This window comes from Leptonychotes weddellii, chromosome 13 (genome assembly GCF_054177405.1).
Source record: "Leptonychotes weddellii isolate Sample4059 chromosome 13, ASM5417740v2, whole genome shotgun sequence".
NCBI lineage: Eukaryota > Metazoa > Chordata > Mammalia > Carnivora > Phocidae > Leptonychotes > Leptonychotes weddellii.
The window spans coordinates 41,100,990-41,120,987 of NC_138381.1; the positions used below are offsets into that span (position 1 = coordinate 41,100,990).

Here is a 19,998-nt window from a genome sequence, read left to right on the forward strand (position 1 = left end):
AAAAAAAAAAAAAAAAGCAACAATTGGTCCTTAACGCAGCAGGCTGAAGGGGGGCATAATGCCTTGCATGGCGGGCTTCTGAGTGTGCCCAGGGTGGCCCTGGAGAAAGAAGGAAGGAAGGGTGAGAAGTGGGGGGGGGGGGGGCGGGTATTGAGAAATCAGTTGTACTCTTACAACTGTATGCATGTCGTGTATTCATATTCCAAAGGCAAACACCCAGAAGCTCCAATCTGGCGGTGATCCCATTTGCAAAAAAAAAATGTTAAAGAAAAAAAAAATCCGCGTCTGGGTCCCCCAACAGTATCAGCTGTTGCTGGACCGTCTGAATCTCATCAAGATACAGTGTCACTGGAAATGATGCTGTCACTGGGTAATGGCTTCCTGCTACTACGTAAATGCCCCATGTCAGATGGCTTAGTAATGACATTGCTGCTTATCTTTTTCGGTGGTAATGATTATTTTTACTTCTGTGCAGTTTTTCTTACTGTGTTGCCATATTCAGAGGATAAATTACAACTGTGCGTACTAGCTAACCACCGCTTTGAAACAGTGGTGAACCTTGCCAGGCCCAGGGCTTCGTCACTGGAAGGTGGATTTGAGCACGCCCAAACTTGCTCTCGTGCTCTGAGCCCGATGTATTCCAGAACTCTGCCTGGCTTCAGTAGACTTGTCAAGGCCCCTGCCATCCCTCCAAAAATTGATTTTTTTTTTTTAAAGATTTTATTTTTATTTATTTGACAGAGAGAGACTCAGCGAGGGAGGGAACACGAGCAGGGGGAATGGGAGAGGGAGAAGCAGGCTTCCCGCTGAGCGGGGAGCCCGATGCGGGGCTCGAACCCAGGACCCTGGGATCGTGACCTGAGCCGAAGGCAGACGCTTAACGACTGAGCCACCCAGGTGCCCCTTGATTTTTTTTAAGAAACAGTTTAGGAGGCCCCGAGGGCTTGAGAGCTTACCTAAAAAAAGTGAAAACTCCGTTAGTCTCCAAGCAGTGCAAACAGTCAATAGCAAAGCAGAAAAGAAGGGTCTCTGAAGTGTATCCCACTGAGCCATAATCTGAGGGGCCCTAAGGAAGGTACTTCATCAACACATCACCATTTTGAGGACACATTGCGGAAGGAACAAGACACCACGAAGGGTGGGATTCAGAGAACATTGTCGCACACGTTCAGACGGACTGGAGTAAAGGCGGTACCAACCAACGAACCTAGGGAACCGTGTTGAATATGGATGAAGCTCTGGTCTTCACCATGGCTGCATGTCTGGACCGGTTACAGACACCAAACAGTGACAGGACAGTTTATATTTCCAAGTGCACATTCTGTGGGGCTCTTGAAGAACCCATTTGTAATCCTTTATGTAGATTTTAGAAGTTAGCACAAGTACTTCTTTGTCCAACGAGCCCTGGCTTCCATGCGCCTCTCCCGGAGGACTTTCAAATGGAGCGGCAAGGATGAGAAGCAGTGGCGTCCAGTGACGACTAGAACTTGTCACCTTCTGTTTAATGATCATCTGAAAAGGAAGAGGAAAAAGAAGAAATTCTTGTTATCAGCCGGGACGTTCACTTCTTTAAAGCTTTGCAGGTTAGGGCTTGGTTCTGAGTTTTGTTGGAAGGGACAGGGAGGAATACAGATAGCTAACACCCACTGCTTAGCTGTCTAAGGACCGGCTTGGTGCCTCGGGGTAAGTTCTTGAACTATGATAAACCCCAGCAGGGCGGAGATGGTTACACAAGACGCACACCTACAACAGCGCGTTGTTGACCATGGTGTAGCCAAAGGCAGGATGCTGTCAGCTCCGAGTGCCTTGTTTCCCAACCACACACACCCGAGAATGTTGTCTTTGAATCATGAGGTGATAGAAACTTAGTGTTTTTCATATGTCACTTTGACTTGGTGATTATTTAAATACTCTTGTGACATAAATTCAAAATCTTAGTCTTCTCAGAATAAAAGGCCCACCAGGCATGTTGTCCATCATGATTTGAATAAGCAGTTGGAATTTTTTTTTAAAATGGCAGTATGGACATTTTACATGTTCTTTACAATGTTGATATACCTTTGAAGCTGAGTAGATGTGACTCTTGTCCAAATTGCAGCCTTCTTTCCTTCTATAGAGGTGTAACTCACAGTCCTGAGGCTAGATCTCCTCCCTTTGGCTTTGTCTCTGAAAGCCTCGTTTCAGAACGCGCTTTCAAGCTTCCTAGTCACTCTGAAGTGAGGCAGGGACGGAGGAATTCAGTCATTTTCATTCATCCAACCACCTCACCTTACTCTTGAGCAGTTGAACCATCCCTTGAATGGTGTCAGCCCTGGTGTGTGCGTGCGTGTGTGAGGAGCAGGGAAGGGGTACAAAGGAGTCAGGGTAGATTCACTTGCTTTCTTCCATACATCTTCTGTTAGGTTTTGAAAAAGCGTTTACCTGATTTTTAGGTAAATTGTATTTTTCTCGTCCTTTCTCTTTTTATTAAGCACCATGTTAAGTCTCTGGTTTTTCACTTATGGGTACTCAGCAGAATATTGAAGCACTTCATTGTACACTGTTGTTTTGCTGGCCCCGTGACAAGCAGGCAAAAAATTGTTAAATTGGAAATAGAAACAGCTAGCTTCACCATAGTCCTCGCCTAGTGGCATATAATGAATACAGTGCTTTTATTCGAAGTGACTACTATGACGTGTTGGGAGCCAGCTCCCATAGTCTGGAACAGTAAAACACCAGAGGAGATGGGGACAGGCTCCCTTCCACATGCTGTTGTCGCTGACAGTCTCAAAGAGAGAGTGGGGTCCCCAGGAGAGCACTCTCCCAGGGGGCGGCGCTGAGTCCAGTCCGTTCGTTAGAAGCCTGACGCACAGATAGACAAATCAGGAACGTGTCCTCATGCAGGAGAGCGCTTGTTCAGTCGTGAGGTCTGCTGATACTTCAGAAGCCCAGGAATAAGCCCAGTCACTCAGAAAAACAGATTAAAATCAATGGAACACATAGGGAAGAGTTTGCATGTGTAACAAGGAACTAGAAACAAGAAAACCAAAGTGGCACTTGCAAGGTGCATGAAAGCGGGTGGGAGGGGCCAGAGCAGGAAGGGGAAGGGGGCAGAATGTTCTGGGACGGATAGCCCACTGAGGGTTGGGGACAGCACAGAGCAAATGGGCTGGCCCTCATTCTACAGGAAAAAGAGCCTGCAGAGCTCAGAGGCCCTCGGTGAGTTATCTGATGGCTCTGGCCTCCGTCTCTCCATCAGTAAAGTCAAAATATTACTTTATGGAGTTGTTGTGAGGTGTGAATCCGATAACCCATAAAGTTTTTAACATTGTGTCTGACCAACTCAAAAAATGTTGGCTATTACAACATTTTTTCAGAGCTATTACTCTGAAGAGTAATTATTACTGTAAAGTGGAAAACATATTCTAGAGTTTTAAATCAAGAGAAAAAAGGAGTGTCAAAAATCCCTCCCAATACAGAACAGACTGTTGGGAGGAGGACGGGGTGGGCGATGGGGGCAGGCTCATGCCTGTGCAAGCTTGTCTGCCCAAATACAAACGACAGAAAACCTAAACAGAAACTGCTTGAGCCGAAAATACCCAAGTGGACTCCCAAGGGAGGATATGATGATCTGATCCTGGACTGAGCTTAGAAAAATAGCTCTAGAAATCATTTTTAAGCAGGCATTTGCTCAAACCAGAGAACAGGACCAGGTGACTGTAAAGGTTTTCTTCCAGGATTTCATATACAGTCAGAATTCCATTTTGGCATAGCCCACCATCGCCGAAGGACGAATATCTGTCAGCGTCTCCTGAGCCCGGGCCAGGCGGGCACAGTGGTCTGCCGAGGAGCGAGCACCAGGCAGTCAGGGAGCGGCTCCAAACTGCGGTCTGTGGTCCAGCTGCCTGAGTGTGAATTCTGGCCTCTGGGCTGAGAAGCTGGCCACGGCATCCCCGTAAAACGGGGCTGCTAGGATCCACCTAGTAGGCATTCTGTGAGCACTCAGTACTGTGTCCTGCACAGAGTGAATTCTCAGTAAATGTAGTTCTTTTCGGACATCCATTTATTCTCCTAAGAATTCTTCGGGCTAGGTATTATCCTATTTCTCAGCCGAAGACATCAAAACTCCATTGATTTGGTCTGAAAGATGGTAGAGTCAGGATTCAAACCCAGGTCTGTGAGTTTTAGGGCTGAATGTGCTGGGGGCTCCTAAAACACCCCAGAAAGCACTATGCCCAAGCTCTTGGGAATAACGGTGCCCTTGCATGCTCCACTGGGCTCCACACTTTGAGAGAGATGCTCTTCACTTGCTCTGTTCCCACCATCATGTTCCTTCTTGCCTGAAATCCCTTTTCCAAGCCCCTGTGCCTTTCTCCTTATACCTCATGATCCCTAGGACCCTGCACAGACATTGCCTCCTGCAGGAAGCCTTCCCTGCCTGCCCTCGGCTAGCGAGGTCCCCCTCTGTCCTTCCTTGACTCCCAGTGGGACTGCATCATCCTCATTTTGAAAGGCCTGGCAGAGCACCAGGAACATGGTAGGCACTCAATAAATGCAGAAATAAAAAGCCTACTTTCATAAATTCTGGTGGTTTAAAAAAAAAATCATGTTAATTGTAATAATACATTTTTCATAGTTAACAGTCAATGTAACTCTCGGAATTAAAAAACAAAACAAAACTGTTCTAGTCAGAGTCCTGGGGGGCACTCATGAGATTCTTAGAGGATTAGCAGCCCTGAGTGGCCCCGAACTCCCCCTCCGCCAACAGTAGTCCCAGCAGTGATCAGTTCTCCAAAATGCCAAGTTCCAGAGTTGTTTTGCTCTCCTAGTTTTTCTTATATTTTAAACTTGCCTTTCCTTTCTCCCCTGGTTTCTTCAGTTCTATGCATCATTTAAGAAAATGATGCTGCCTCAGGGAACAGTACTGGAAACATAACTTCCCCATAAGTAGATACAATTTGTTTTGTTTGTTCCTACCAAGAAGGTATTTTCTCCCTTCTCTTAAATTACTTCTGTCCATTTCTATAACAAGCTCTGAATTAATTTGTATCTGTGTTCATGAAACATAGAGGAAATTTCCCACGTGTGGGAACTATAAAGAACTCTTCCTAGAATTGTTCTAACAGTTATAACACTTGAAGCATATGAAACACTATTTATGATAATTCAGGCTTCTCAAACAGTAAGTGGACTGGTGATTTCTTTCTTTTTAAACATTATAATCATACCAGGCATTCCCCACCTCTTTTTTTTTTAAAGAAAAACTTTTTTAATATGGACATTTAGAAATATACGCAAAGAGAGAGAGACTACAATATTGAACTCCCAAGGGTCTAAATTTCAGGTATCAATCTAGCACGTCTCTTCCCTTCCACCACTGTTTCCCTCCTTTCCCATCTGAGCAGAAAAGGGGAAGAGGCACCCCCTGGTTGCAAGACTGCCTCCTCTCTCCATGTCTGCTATCCTGAGTCTGGTTTCACCTGCAGTGACAGCTGTCCACACACCTCTCACACGTGGGCACACCCCTGCACACTCCCGTTCGCGCGGGCACAAACATGCCCACCTTCACCCAGCTCTGTACCCCATATGCTTTCTTACTCAGGTTTCAAATATTAGGACAGAAACTCAGTTGGGAATGTAACTTGGAGCAGTAGACATCACTTCCTAACATAACAGACCAACTTGGAATAGTAGACCTAAAAAAGTATGAAGGTCCAAGTGCTTCTGAAAACAAAATTATGGGCGCCTGGGTGGCTCAGATGGTTAAGCGTCTGCCTTCGGCTCAGGTCATGATCCCAGGGTCCTGGGATCGAGTCCCACATCGGGCTCCCTGCTCCTTGGGAGCCTGCTTTTCTCTCTCTCTCTCTCTCTGTCTCTCATGAATAAATAAATAAAATCTTTAAAAAAAAAAAAGAAAAAATTATTCATAGAAAAATCCTCTTCAAATGGGATTTTTAAAAAAGTAATGTCCTAATTGGTGGGCTAATGGCAGATTGTTTTCTGTTCTGCTGCTTCTGTGTCCTCTACACTTTTCCAATTTTCAACAATGAGTAGGTCTCACTTTTATAATTTAAAAATAGCCCCCAGATGCTAAGAGGAGTAATTGGTCAGTTGCCTCTTATTCTCTTACGCAGCAAAATAAATATGGGCCAGAAACTAAATGAGATCTTTTCCTTGTGTCCAAACCGTATTTTCCTTGGCTTGGAAGCCCAGGAGTAGAGAAAAGGGCCTTTCTTGGCAAAGGGAAGCTACGTGGGTGACACAGCCCAGCCACCACTCTCCTGCCCTTTACCCCTTGGTCTGTCTTTGGCACTTTGTTCTCAGCCCTGGGCAGGGTCTTCTCCACCCTTCCTGAGCCAGTGGATCCCGTGCCACTGCAGATGAACGCTTCTCTTATTGCTCTCTCACTGTATAATTACCATGTGCCTTCTGGCGCTGGAGAATAGAAAGGATTAACCCCGCTTGCCTCTGGAAAAGCGGGGCCCGGTATCATATGACACGCCATGGTGCTTGATGTGACGTGGTATTCACCAGGTGGCAGGAGGAGGATGGGGTGTGTGGAGCCTTGGAAGCGTTGGAAATCTCTCCTTAGCGGTAAAGTGACCAATCCCACAGGGGTGTGTCAGAATTAAATGTAGGGTCACAGCACATAAGGGAACACAAGGGCTGCAAGGTAAATGGAGTTGGAACCTCATGTGTCATTCCTCTCCCCAGAAATTGTCATTGTCCTAAGAATGCTCACTTTCCCATCCCATTTTATGCCCCTTCACGTTGTACCAACAGTTTGGAAGTAACCTCTGAAGTCTTGGAGTGTTTTGATTGGATTCCATTGAGTTTAGGGTACCTACTCAGTGTGCCTACACCCAGCCCCTGAGCCTCAACTTTTTGTTTCATGGCTATTAAATAGTTTCTCTACAAAGTTGATAATCACCAAATTTTCTTGGGATAACATGCAACGTTAGCAAACTCCACTGAAATATAACAATTGTGCATTCCTCAAGGAAAGTTGTTGAGTTGTCATTTTGTTTGTTTGAAATTGCACATGAAAAGGCATTATAAATTACTGGTTAAGGACACAGGCTTTAGAATCAGACCCAGGTTGTAACTTAAGCCAAGTGACAACCATTCTGGGCTTCAGATTCCTCATCTGTGAAATGAGAATAATATGGCCACCTCATAGGATCATTGTAAAATCAAATGAGATAAAGCCCATAAAACAGCCAGCTCACTCTTGGCACATAATACAATTCAATAAATAGTAACTAGCATTAAAGCAGTTGGCCTCCACGGGCTTGAATGTGACCTCTGCCCGTTACCCCAGGGACAGCGTGGTGCATTCAGAGCCAGCTCTGTGTCTAGCCAGCTGGGCATCCTTGAGCATTACGTATTTGGGACTCGTTTCTCCATTTGTAAAATGGGACGTTGATCTAGGTCATCCTGGAGATCTTCCCTTCCAAAAGGCTGGAAGTGGCTGGCTATTTAGGAAGAGGTGCTGTGACAGTTCGAAGGGACAGAATGATTAACTGAAAACCTCTCAAGTCCATGATGTTGACTTGTTCTTTAGTCTGTGCTCATCCTCCTTCGCACTGGTTCTCAACTCAGCTGTTCATCAGACTAATTTGGAGAGATGCCTGGGCCCCAACCCTAAGCAGTAATTACATCATAATATCTGGCACTATTTTTTAAAAGCCCCTCCAGTGATTCAGTGTGCCACCAGGGTTAAGGACCACTGCTGTATGCAAATAACACAGTCAAAAGCAAGGCAGAGGAGAAAGAATGTGGCTAAGCCACAAACTGCATCTTTGAGGAGATGTGATTTCAGATTGGTGTTTCATTCAGTCTCACTTCTAAATTTGCTCTTTTCCTTAACATCATTGGAGAGCATAGCCTGACATCAGCCCCCATCGGCCTCGAAACTGAATCCAGACTCCTTGACCTGGCTTATACAGCTTTTCACGATCTGACTCTGCTGCTCCAGCCTCATTTTTCAGGCGGCCTGCCTCTGCCCCAGTAGGGAGTAATCACATGCCAGGTTTCTTCTGGCTTCGAGCCTTTCTATCTCTCCTACCCCTCTCCTTTCTTACCTGGCCTTCCCTGCCGCCCTGGTACTTGGCCAACTCCTGTTTGTCCTTCAGGTCTCCACTGAACTTTCTCTTTCTTCCAGGCCTCCCCAGAGTTGAGTTAGGTGCATCCTGTGTACTCCCGTAACCCACTCTGCACACCCAGTGACACACTGCACTTGATCTGCATTCCCAACCCCACAGACTGTTAAATTCCACGAAAGCAAGGAATGTGTGGTTTACTTACCACAGCGTTCCCTGAAAATTTCACATGGTCAAGATCATTGAATGTGGGTAAATAATTGAATGACTGCACAATAAAAGGAAATTCTTAAAGAACCGAGTCACAGTAAATTAAAGAAACCAGATCCTATGAATGAATGCACAAGAAAAAAATAAATTCTTAATGACGGAGTCACACTAAGCCAGGTATATCGGGCCCTATCCCTATCCCTATCCTCTCTTTCATTTAAGACCATTCTTTAACACCAGAGAGAGGAGGAGCCATAGTGGGGAACCAGACTTACTTTCCACAAGAAGGAGCTTAATTTCCTTGGAGACTTGATCCTGCATTATTTGTTCCATAAACAATAATCAACAGTGTTAATATTAAAAAGCAACAGAAATATATTTCAGTATCTTTTAATGCATATTTTTAGTGAACCTTTATATTCGTACTAGTCAGTGAAATATTTACAGATAAAATGACAGGATGTTTAGGGTTACTATAAAAATTCCACTGGGGAGAGGGAGCAATAGAAGTATGGGTGAAACAAGCTTGGCCAAGGGTTGACAGCTTTTGAAGCTGGATGGACACATGGGGGTTCATTATATAATTTTCCCTACTTTGGCATAAGTTTGAAATCGTCCAAAACAAAATGTTAAAAAATAAGTGTAAAAAAAAAAATACAATCGTGGGAGGACTTTTTCTCAGCATTGCTGTTTGGTTCAATGAGTGTCAAAAACAAAACAAAACAAAAAAAACCCACCAAAAACCAAGGCGGCCCGCCATACATTATCCGGAGCCAGCTTGGTCTTGGTCAGTTGGAAAACAGGAATGTTCTCCAAGGTTAGTAAACTGTAATCAGTTCCATGTAGTTTTCAGGCACCAGAGTTTACAAATCACTGCAGTTTGATTTGTAACTCCATTCATATGTCCACAAGAAATACAGCCCTTGCCGATGTTCCCCCCTATTCGCTTAGCCAAACAATGCTTTTCCAGGGCACTTGCAAAACAGACCCCAGGACGCCATTTTACGATCATTGGCACCGCCCTGTCCTTCCGCATTGTTTTCACAGCTCAGAACGTGCTTCCTTTCAAAGTTAGAAAAAACCAGCAGCCTAACGGTGCCCTTTACTGCTCCTAACATTTGGTGTCTCAGATACGGGGCCGCCTCCTTGTCGGAGAGGCCCTGCACCCCGGACCGTCATGTGCCGTGGCGAGGCCCGCGGGCCCGTCCTTCCCAAGGCTGGCCCGTCCCTCCACAGCGCTTTGCCCCCTCAGCTGCCGCCCAGACCACACGGCTGGGGCCACCAGCCTCGGGCCTCTCCCTTCGCTCCTCCTCGTCCTCTGGGCAGAGCGTCCCGGGGCGGCGCGAGCTGGCGGCGAAGGGGCGGCGGGCCGCGCGCTGGGTTCTGCGCCTCGCTGGGGCTCCTCAGCCGTGCGGGGGGCACCAGCCCTCCCTCCTCAGCTCCCGCCCTCTTTCGGCCTGAGCGATTCCGACTGGAGACCCAGCTTGCCCCGGTGCATCACCCAGCCGCCTCGCTGGCCTACGCTGGGCCTCCTTTCACCGTGCGCCCCAGCTCGTCCCTTTGCGCCTCCCATTTCGGCCTCGTGCCTTGCGCAGGTGCTTCTCGTTGCAACTAGGCCCACTTCCCTGTATGTGCCAGAAGGGGGTGGGGGGTGTGTGGGGGGGGGAGGGATGGGTGTGTTTCCACCCTAAAAGCCTTTTAAATGGCGCATCTCTCCTACGTCACTAAGGTCTCTAACAAACACTTCAACCCAGATTGTTCCTTTGGCCCCTACATCCTGTTCCTTAGAGGACCTGCTGTCTTCTGAGATGTGCTTTCATAGAAATCTTTGTTTGCTCCTTTGGGATACCTTCTCTTGCTGTGCTCTTTCTGAGCGTGCCATGATTGATTTTCTCATCAACCCAGAGAAAAGGGGCAATTTTATAAAAGAAAGAGACATTTTATTTTTTTTAAGATGTTATTTATTTGCGAGAGAGAGAGAGAGAGAGATCACGAGCAGGGGGAGGGGCAGAGGGAGAAGCAGGCTCCCCGCTGGGCAGGGAGCCCGACGGGGGACCCAGGACGAGGAAGGCAAGAGGCTTAGCCGACTGAGCCACCCAGGCGCCCAGAACCAGACATTTTATAAATGAAATGGAGATACAGAGAAGTCAATTCCCCCAGATTACAGCTAGGAAAGGGCCGAGCCAAGCTGCCCTCACCACTCAGTCACTCCTCTACTCGTTGACTCCATAGAGATTTACTAATCACTCATGCTGTGCCAGAGAGTACATCCAGGTCTAGATTTTGAAAATGAGCTTCCAAGAAAATAAGCATAGGATTTATTTAAGAATAAAATATTTGCTTTGCATCTCTTGACTAAAGTGACTTGCAGTCACTGATACTAATGTATTACAGGCCACAAAAACAATTCATATACACGCTTGGATTTCATTGCAAAGCTCTTGCTAAACAAACAGAAGATAGAAAGTACAAACTCTAGACCAAAAGCTTTCCTTCGATAGTGGTAATTCTTTTCATTCCATTCGTTGTAGGGAGGCCCCTTTACGATCAAACAGACTGCACAAATCCCTCAATGCTACTTAACTAGTTGGGCAAGTTACTCATCATTTTGAGCCTATTTCTTCATCTTTAAAAGGAGGATAAGGGATCCTTTACATCCATGAAGTGCTAAGGATCGTGCATGCTATCTGGACAGCACTTAATAAATAGAACTCCCTTTTCTTCCCCTGTCAACCGTAAATTTATCCTGTTAACAATGAAGAGTAAAATGTCTTAGTAATAAGCACACAAGTCTCGTCCTTTCCCACCCGACACCAAACTGTCCTGGAAACACTATAAGTAAGTGACTAAGTGTGTTTTAGTTTCACTGCCTCTTTCTGTAGCCTGTTTGATTGATGTGTTAATGGGGAACGAATGACAAGGTTGCATGCAGTGAAGGAGTCCTAGGGTGGTTGGGAGCCACACCCTGGATAAAATTGTGGAAGGAAGGAATTGTGAATCACCCTCCATTCATGGAAAGTTGGACAAAAACATCAGCTGAGAAAAATATATTGAGTTTTAGAAATATGACCTGACTGTAATTAGTTGCTTTCATCTTTGCACTTACTACCTTCAGGTAGGATGTGAGTTTTCTAATTATCTTTAAAAGTTTTTATTGAAACAAATTCCCAAGCTTTTCTTTTGGGGGAAGGAGGGAAAGCGGCTTCTCTATTTGTCTGTTGTATTTTAGGAGGGGTGAAAGTATTGATTTACCATTACCTCTGTCACATTTCAACATATGATTTCAAAATTGACTTCAAAGCAATAAAATGATGTTCCAAATCAGAGATAGATGATATGAGTTTTTCCAAAAAAGCTTTTCATGAAAAAATAGAGCCATTTGCCTACCTACACTGTTAATGAAAAGTGCAGTGCACCTCTTGGGTCAAGGAAGTGATTTCTAGTATGTAAATTCTATTTTCTGACATAGGATATTTGTCATTAGCCAGCTGTGTACTTGTTTATGGTACAGATGTGACCACTGTGTATTAACTGAATATATACTGAAGTATGTAGGTTCAGCCATCCTTAAAGGGATAAATGATAATGATTGGATGCAGAATGCTTTAACTGTACTACACTGCTCAAATGTTAACTCTATAATGGGAAAAACGTATCGTGGATTCCTGTTTTTAAAAAATTACCTGTAGCCACTCGTGTTCTAGTACTAGGTCATATTTTTGGCGTGGTCAAATATTTATTTTTTATAATGATGCCTGGCTGTGACAAATGATTTCTGCTGAGACCTAAGAAACTAGACTGTATATTGTTAATGGAAAACATATTCTCCTAGACTAGTGATATTTTCAATGATTCCTTTCTATAATTAAATGTAGATGTTAGCATATAGGCATTGCTTTATTTTTGGAAAGTTTGTGATTCATGGGTGGGGAGAGCTCAGAAAACAGATTTCTTAAAAACGAAATTGCTTTCTCCGTAGAATCTGTTTAAAAGACACTTTGGAGCAATAACATTTTTTTTTTTTTTTTTAAGTAGCAGAGAAGGTGGTTTTAAGTAACCCAGGGGAAAGACATGCTTTTCCATCACAGTGACAGCACTTAGCCGTAATCACCATGTCAGGGACATTTTCTTTACAGGTACCAGACAGTGAATAAAAGGATTTACTTGAGAAAGCCTGAGACTATTTTGATTTGTCTGGTCCTGAAATATTTATCAAGCTAGGACCAGTACTTCTCAGAGAAGCGTAACTATGGACCGGGTGATATTTCCTGACTGCCATCTTTGAACCTGCTACCTTTGACAGTGACCCAAAGTGGTAGCTCTTAGCTTTAGCGGCCAAACAATCGATTCTAATTGTTTTCACTGTTCCCTCTTTTCTATCACAGAATCGGAAGACTTTTTGATGGTACAGAGCCCATTGTTTTGGACAGTCTCAAACAACATTATTTCATTGACAGAGATGGACAGATGTTCAGATATATCTTGAATTTTCTACGAACATCAAAACTCCTCATTCCTGATGATTTCAAGGTGAGGGATTCACGTTAAATTACCAATAGCATTAAATATGTGATTTGTTTTGATGTGCTCCCCAGAACATTTCAAGCTCTACATTTTTAACGTACACCAACTCTCTGGTCTCTGACATGGTTACACCGTCTTCATGAAATAGAGGATATGTCATTAAAGTTTTATGTGACTAAAAGCGGACTGATTTTGTTTAAAGACTGAATTATAATTTATTTTAACACATTGAAAATAAGTTGATTAAATTCAAAGCTTATTTCTGCTACGTCTTAATAAGGTAGGAAATACAAGGAAACCTCCTTAGCTTAATACTTCTTCTCCCAGATACTTAAAGGAAGTATTATACTTAACAGTAAAATTTTAGATTGTTCCCCTTGAAGTTAGTAACAGGTGTTAGTCTCACATTGGGCTGGCAACTCTAGGCCATGGAATCAGACAAGAAGAACAAACAGAAAGTGTTACTATTGAAAGGAAATATACACAAATGTAATCTTTGCAGCTGTTAATATTTAAATAGATTCTAAAGAATCAACTCAGTACTGTTAGAACTAACGAAGAACTCATTAAAGCATCTATATTCAGGATCAATATATCACAATTGATAGCTTTCCTGCAGAATAGCAAGAGTGAAGCATAAGATATAATGGAAGGGTATACCACTCACAGTAACAACCGAATTTATAAGACCTAGGAACAAACCTAACAAGAAGTGGGCAAAGTCTGATTAAGAAAACTGCAAATCTCTACATAAACTATAAAAGAAGAGTTGTATAAATGAAAGGAAATTCTGTGTTCCGGGATGGGAAGCCTCGATATCATTAAGATGTCACCTGTCCCCAGATGATAAATTCAGCACAAACCCATTTAAGTCACACGTTTTTTTAAAATGAAATTTGATCCATTTATAAAGTGTATGTAGAAGAAACGGAGCTTAAGAATAGCTAAACAAATTATTAGGGATGATAATGGTGGTGGTAATGGTGGGCTGTGGCGGATGCGTCCTACCAGACATCAGAACATACTAGAGAGCTAGAGTAATTAAAAAGTGTGATCCTGATTGGGCTGAAATTAACAAATAGATCAGTGGAGAAGAATAGGGTCCGGAGAAGATGTGTGTATAAAGGAATCTGATATATTATAAAGGTGGTAATTCAATCAGTGGGAAAACAAAGGAATAATCAGTAATTGGCACTGAGATAGTTGGCACAGAGACATTTGGGGAAAAAATGTAAAGCCAAAGCCCTATCTTATATCCTAAGTTCACAGATATTCCAGAAATGAAAGTAAAAATTAAAACTATAAAAAATATCAGAAAAAAAATCTAAAGGAATTTCTGAAAGCATAATTTTGAGGCAGAGAGGGCCTACTTAAGGAAGACTTAACACCCAGAACGTAGCCTTTAAAAAAAAAAAAAGTTTAATTAAAGACACCGCATACATATAAAAGACAAGTGTTAGACTACAGGAAATATTTGCAATAAAAGATTAATATCATTAATAAAAGAATTCCTAAAATCTATAAGAAACATACAAACAACCCAATGGAAAACGTTTTTAGACAGAAACAAAAATCTCCCAAAGAAAAAAATAGAAATTGCCAATAAGCATTTAAAAAAGATATTTAATCTCTGTAGAATCAAAGAAACAAAAATTGAGATACCCCTTTTTATCTATCAGATTGGCAAAAATGTAAAAAAATGGTAATATACAGTGTCGGGGATACACATCATGGTTGGGAATAAACATTTTTGGAGGGCAATTCAGCAGTTTTTAAATTTTCAATCACACATACTCTTTGATCTAGCAGTTTGGAGTCAATTTATTTTCTAGAAATAGTTGCATAAATATGCAAAGATATAGGTACATGGGATGTTTACTGTGGTCATATCATTTGTAATAGCAAAAACTTGACACAACTAAAAAAAAGTTCAGCAATGGCGCATCCTTACCAATAGCTCTATGATCTGATGTGTGAGGGGAAAAAAATCACCAAGATTTTACCATTCAGTGAAAATGCATAGCCATATTCGTATTTCTGTAAAAAATATGTGTGCGTAAATACACAAAAAGATCTAGAAGATTAGATCCCAAATTAGTAAGGACTCAGGGGGCCCCCGTCCATCCTCCCCGTCAGGATTTTGAGCGGTGGGGCACCTGCCAAGTCTACATTTGGTGAGGAAATGCAAGAGAAAGAGTCAGAACTGCAGCCAGTGTGGGCACTCCCGGCAGCCTTGAAATCAGCCTGAGGCAGTGCGTGACCCCGTGGCTCCCCGTGGCTCCCCGTGGCTCCCCGACCAGTGGCAGCACCCAGGGGCCTCCCAGAGTGCACCTCTTGACGGTGCTGAGTGTCATTCGGGCTTTAAAGACAGGCGAAGTTGGTTTGTGCAACATGGCTCCTTACGAAAGTAAGCTACTTTATCCAGTGATGATCTCTTCCAATTCAGGAAGGAAAACATATTGGGAGTCTGTTTCTCAGATGGCACCTTCCTGGAGGGTTTTCAAGGGTAACTTTCAATGTGTCGTTTTTTTTCTTTCTGTGCCAACTTTTGAACCTCTTTCCTGCCTTCCTCAGGCCACTTCACTCCCTGGCAAGTATCTCATGCAGAGGCCCGAGGGAGGTCTCCCGCCTGCAGCGCTCGGCGTAAGCCTGGGGACACAGTTGCTCAGACAGAGAGTGCTGGTGCTTGTAGGCAGCAGGACTCACACCAGCTGCAGGCGGAGGAGAGCTAGGAAGACAGGACCGCTTCTAGAAAGCAGGCACTGGCCCCACGTGGAGACAGGCAGTGGGGCTGAGTTCTGCACTGGACACAGGGCGAGAGAGAAGGGAGGGGAGGAAGGGGGGGCCTGCTGTAGGTGGGCATGGACTTCAGCAGTGCCCCGCCCCCCCCCCACCCAGTAATTAGACCTGGCACCTCGGGTGTCAGGTGTTCACCAATCAGGTCTGGGCTTCCCGTGTGGGAGAGCAAGTAAGCGAGTGGAAAAGGAAGGGCTGAAAGTGTGATATGGCGACAGTGGGGGGCCAACGTTTTCCTAGAAGGAATGCAGTGGAACTGGGGAAAGGGGTGAAGGAAGGACATTTCACTTTTAGTTCTCTTTTAAGGTGATTGCATTTCCAGATGACCACTCAGAATCTCTACGTGGAGAGTTCATTGGCTCCTCAAGCTACCTGATCATAAGCTGACCGTGCCCGCCTCCCCAACCCCGCTACCACTGTGGAATCTGCCCCCTTGCTTTGTGTCCCATCTCTGTAAAAAATGTCAGAACCCATCTGCCTGCTCTAGGCAGGAGCCTGGAAGTCATTCTGCACTTTGTCCCCTTCTTCATCTCCCAGACACGATCCATCAGCAAGCCAGTCTGTAGTGCCTTCCGGATACTTCTCGAATCAATTCCTTCTTCTCATCCCACCTCCCTATCCAAGGCTCAGCTCTCTGGATGACTTGGACTAGCTTCCTAATTGATTTCCCTCTCCCACCTTTTCCCCCCTCTCATCTACTCTCCATGTTGAAACCGGGAGACACTTTCTCATTAGAGTTTTTATTCTGAAATCATTGTAGACTCTCATGTAGTTGTAAGAGATAAGAGATCCTGGGCTCCTGGGTGGCTCAGTCGGTTGAGCGACTGCCTTCGGCTCAGGTCATGATCCCAGGGTCCTGGGATCGAGTCCCACATCGGGCTCCCTGCTCTGCGGGGAGCCTGCTTCTCCCTCTCCCACTCCCCCTGCTTGTGCTCCCTCTCTCGCTGTGTCTCTCTCTGTCAAATAAATAAATAAAATCTTTAAAAAAAAAAAAAAAGAAATAATAGATCCTATGTTACCCGATTCCCCCAGTAGTAACATCTTGCAAAATGATAGTACAATAGCACAACCAGAATGTTGACCTTGAAATAGTCAAGGCACAGAACATTTCCATCATGGCAAGGATCCCTCCCGTTGCCCTTTTATAGCCATACCCTTCCTCTCCCCATCCTCTGCCATCTCCCACCCCATCCCTCACCAAGGGACACTTTCTGAAAAAAATAGTGTTACCATGACTTGCTCCTGCTTACAACTCTGCAGGGGCTTCCCATTCATTGTTTGTGGAGCAAAGCAGCATATCCTTGTGAGAACCCGCAAGGCCCAGAATACTCCAACCCCTGCTCTCCACACCACCACCCCCGCCCCCGCAACTCTTACCTACACATATGTCCTACAGGACTTTCCTTAGTTCCACAAGCACACCATGTTCTTGCCCCCTTCAAAGAGACCATTCTGTCTGCCTAACACTCTTTTCCTGGCCTTTATTTGTCATTAGGGCTCATTGTATTCATCACTAATGATGAATACAGTGTTTAGTCCAGCTTGGTTTGCCTGTACCCTGCGATTCTCCCCGGGGTCACACACGTACATTTGTAATTGTTTGTCTTCATTGTTTGGCACCATATACCCAACTGTAAGTTATACATGCTTTTGGCTGCAGGTGTTGGAATAGTCAATCAGCAATGCCTTAAACTAATGGAGATTTATTTTCTCACATAAGAAATCAGAGGTCCATGGTTATTGACAGTGATATCTGTTCAGTGATGTCATCAAGGACCAGGACTCTCTGTCTTTTTGTTTTGCCATCTTCAATGTTGACGTTTTGGCCTCACGCTTGTCACCTCAAGGTCGTAAGGTGGCTGCAGCAGCTCCAGGCATCACATCCTCATTCAAGGCAGGAGAATGGGACAAAAGCCTTTTTAACTCGCAAGATTTTGTCCTTGTCAGAAGATTCCCCAGTAGACTTTCCCTTTATCGGTCAGTGGCTTGAACTGAGCCTCCCTTACAGTTAAAGGAGTCTGAGAAAGGGGTGTTTTTCTTTTTTAGCCTCTATAGTGAGAGAAATGAGCAAGGGATAGGGGCTGGGAATAGTTGTTGGTGAAGCTGGTCACACTAGCTCAGCCCTGGCACATAGTAAGCATGTGGATATTTATGGCATGAGTGAATGAATGCACAGATGGATACATAAACGAATGAAGTGAGACCCACACTCAAACCAGATTCTGGTTCCTACCCCATACCTGGTCATGTACTTTCTTACATTCAAACTCTGGCAATCTTACGTATATAGCAGGACTCTCTTCTTTGTAAGGGTCTCACAGGCAGGGACATTTTTATGTTTTTCTAAAGGACATTGTGTGCGGGCACATAATAATTACTTAGCATTAATTAACTTAAATACAGCAGAAAAGGGTCAAAAGAGTTACAGGAGACGAGAAGCTAAATGTAAGTAGGCAATACACTAACTTACAGGACGAAAGGGCAGATATAAAACGTGTGTATAATACCATCCTCCTAAGCAACTTAGGAGGGTAAAATATTAATTTGTAATCCCATGATTCAAAAAGATGCAGACTCCAGGAAATACAAAGCAACTGATGGGGAATTACACTTAGAACATGACGACAGCCATTGGTTGTGAGTTGTAGTCTGTCCCAGGAATGGAGCTAGGAATTTGAACACATTCAAACGTGGCAGGTGTTACTTTGTTCTTCAAGAGCATTCAAGTTAGATGCAGAGAGACAGACTTCCTTAGGGGGAGTTAAGCTGTGGCCGATCCCTGAGGACAGCCCCTTGAGGGCTCACCCAGTGGGCTAGGATGGGGATGGCTACTTCTCTGCACCTTTCGAGCTCGCTGAGGATTCCAGAGCCCTGCTATTCATCAATTCTAAGTGCAAAACGTACCCATTAATTGCCCAAGGATTTAGCTGTAGCCCACACTTGGGGAAAAAGACAAAAAGCTTGTCAAATGAAACTCACGTCTCCCAGGGCCCTGGAATGTTTCCCATGGAAACTCCGGGCAACAGGCTGTAAATTAGGGGGCGTTCTGGAACCTGGAGGAGCAGCAGGAGGAGAGCGGAAGCTGAGGTGACCATTCAGCTCCTGCGGCAGCTTGTGCCAACCACAAATACAGACGCGCACACAGATGAGCTCCCAGTCTGCCCGTCCCCAAACAACACAATAGGTGCTTTCTTCCTTGTCGGAGTCCATTTCCTGACCTGGGAGAAGGGACACCGCAGGAGGAGAGAATCTGTCTCAACTGGGTTTAGTAGGGAAAGCGTTCCTTGATTTCTGGCTTCCCTCTCCAGCTATTTAATGCTGGCTTGAGCGAATGCATGCAACGTTGATGTCACGGCATCCTACCCCCCCCCCCCCTTAAAATGCCATTCTGCAAATAATGCTGTATGAGCTAGGTCCCCTCTTAGCAATTTAGATCATTTCATATTTCAGAACACCATGAAGTGGCAGCTGCTTGTGCCCTGCTCCCACTGGAAGCCACTGGAATCTGTTCTCTAATAAGTGATTATAGAACTTCTCTGCGCTGTTTTATTATGGAGGTGACTGTCCTTCATTTCCCCTCCTCCCAATGATACTGACCCAGTTCATCGTTGCTTTATTTTCTGCTTACTTACATGTGTTGTATAGGCAGACACACACACAGTTGTCATTCCTAGTACACCAGGAGTCCAGAACTTTGGCTCCCTTTTGATGGGGAAGCACAAAAAATTACCTCTTTCTAGCCTTGTATTCTGAGCATCTTTGGTAAATGTCCCTCACGTTGCTAGCGTCTTTTGTGGTCTCAGATGAATGTCTACCCATCCTAGATAAAGAAAACTTTGCTAATAGCGCAAAACTTACCTATCCCTGGCTTAAGTTTAAAAATGTATGAGTTAGGGGCGCCTGGGTGGCTCAGTTGGTTAAGCGACTGCCTTCGGCTCAGGTCATGATCCTGGAGTCCCAGGATCGAGTCCCGCATCGGGCTCCCTGCTCGGCAGGGAGTCTGCTTCTCCCTCTGACCCTCCTCCCTCTCATGCTCTCTGTCTCTCATTCTCTCTGTCTCAAATAAATAAATAAAAATCTTTAAAAAAAAAAATGTATGAGTTAGGGTGCCTGGGTGGCTCAGTCATTAAGCGTCTGCCTTCAGCTCAGGTCATGATCCCAGGGTCCTGGGATCGAGCCCTGCATCGGGCTCCCTGCTCGGCGGGAAGCCTGCTTCTCCTCCGACTCCCCCTGCTTATGTTCCCTCTCTTGCTGTCTCTCTCTGTCAAATAAATAAATAAAATCTTTTAAAAAAATGTATTAGTTATTTCTAATAACCTGTTAATATTATAGAAGAGGATATGCACATTGTAGAAAATTTGAAAAATGTTTAGGCCCCATATTCCCA

The 19,998-nt window shown here is 44.5% G+C and overlaps 1 protein-coding gene across 4 annotated transcripts in view; it reads left to right on the forward strand.

The window, feature by feature from the left end:
* Positions 1–19,998, forward strand: part of KCTD1 (potassium channel tetramerization domain containing 1) — a 179,854-nt gene that overhangs the window by 145,323 nt on the left and 14,533 nt on the right. For all 4 annotated transcript variants that reach the window (XM_081801465.1, XM_081801466.1, XM_081801464.1 and 1 more), the window contains exon 3: positions 12,677–12,821. In XM_081801465.1, the coding sequence (XP_081657591.1) occupies positions 12,677–12,821 (145 nt within the window). The remainder of the gene's footprint in view (positions 1–12,676; positions 12,822–19,998) is intronic.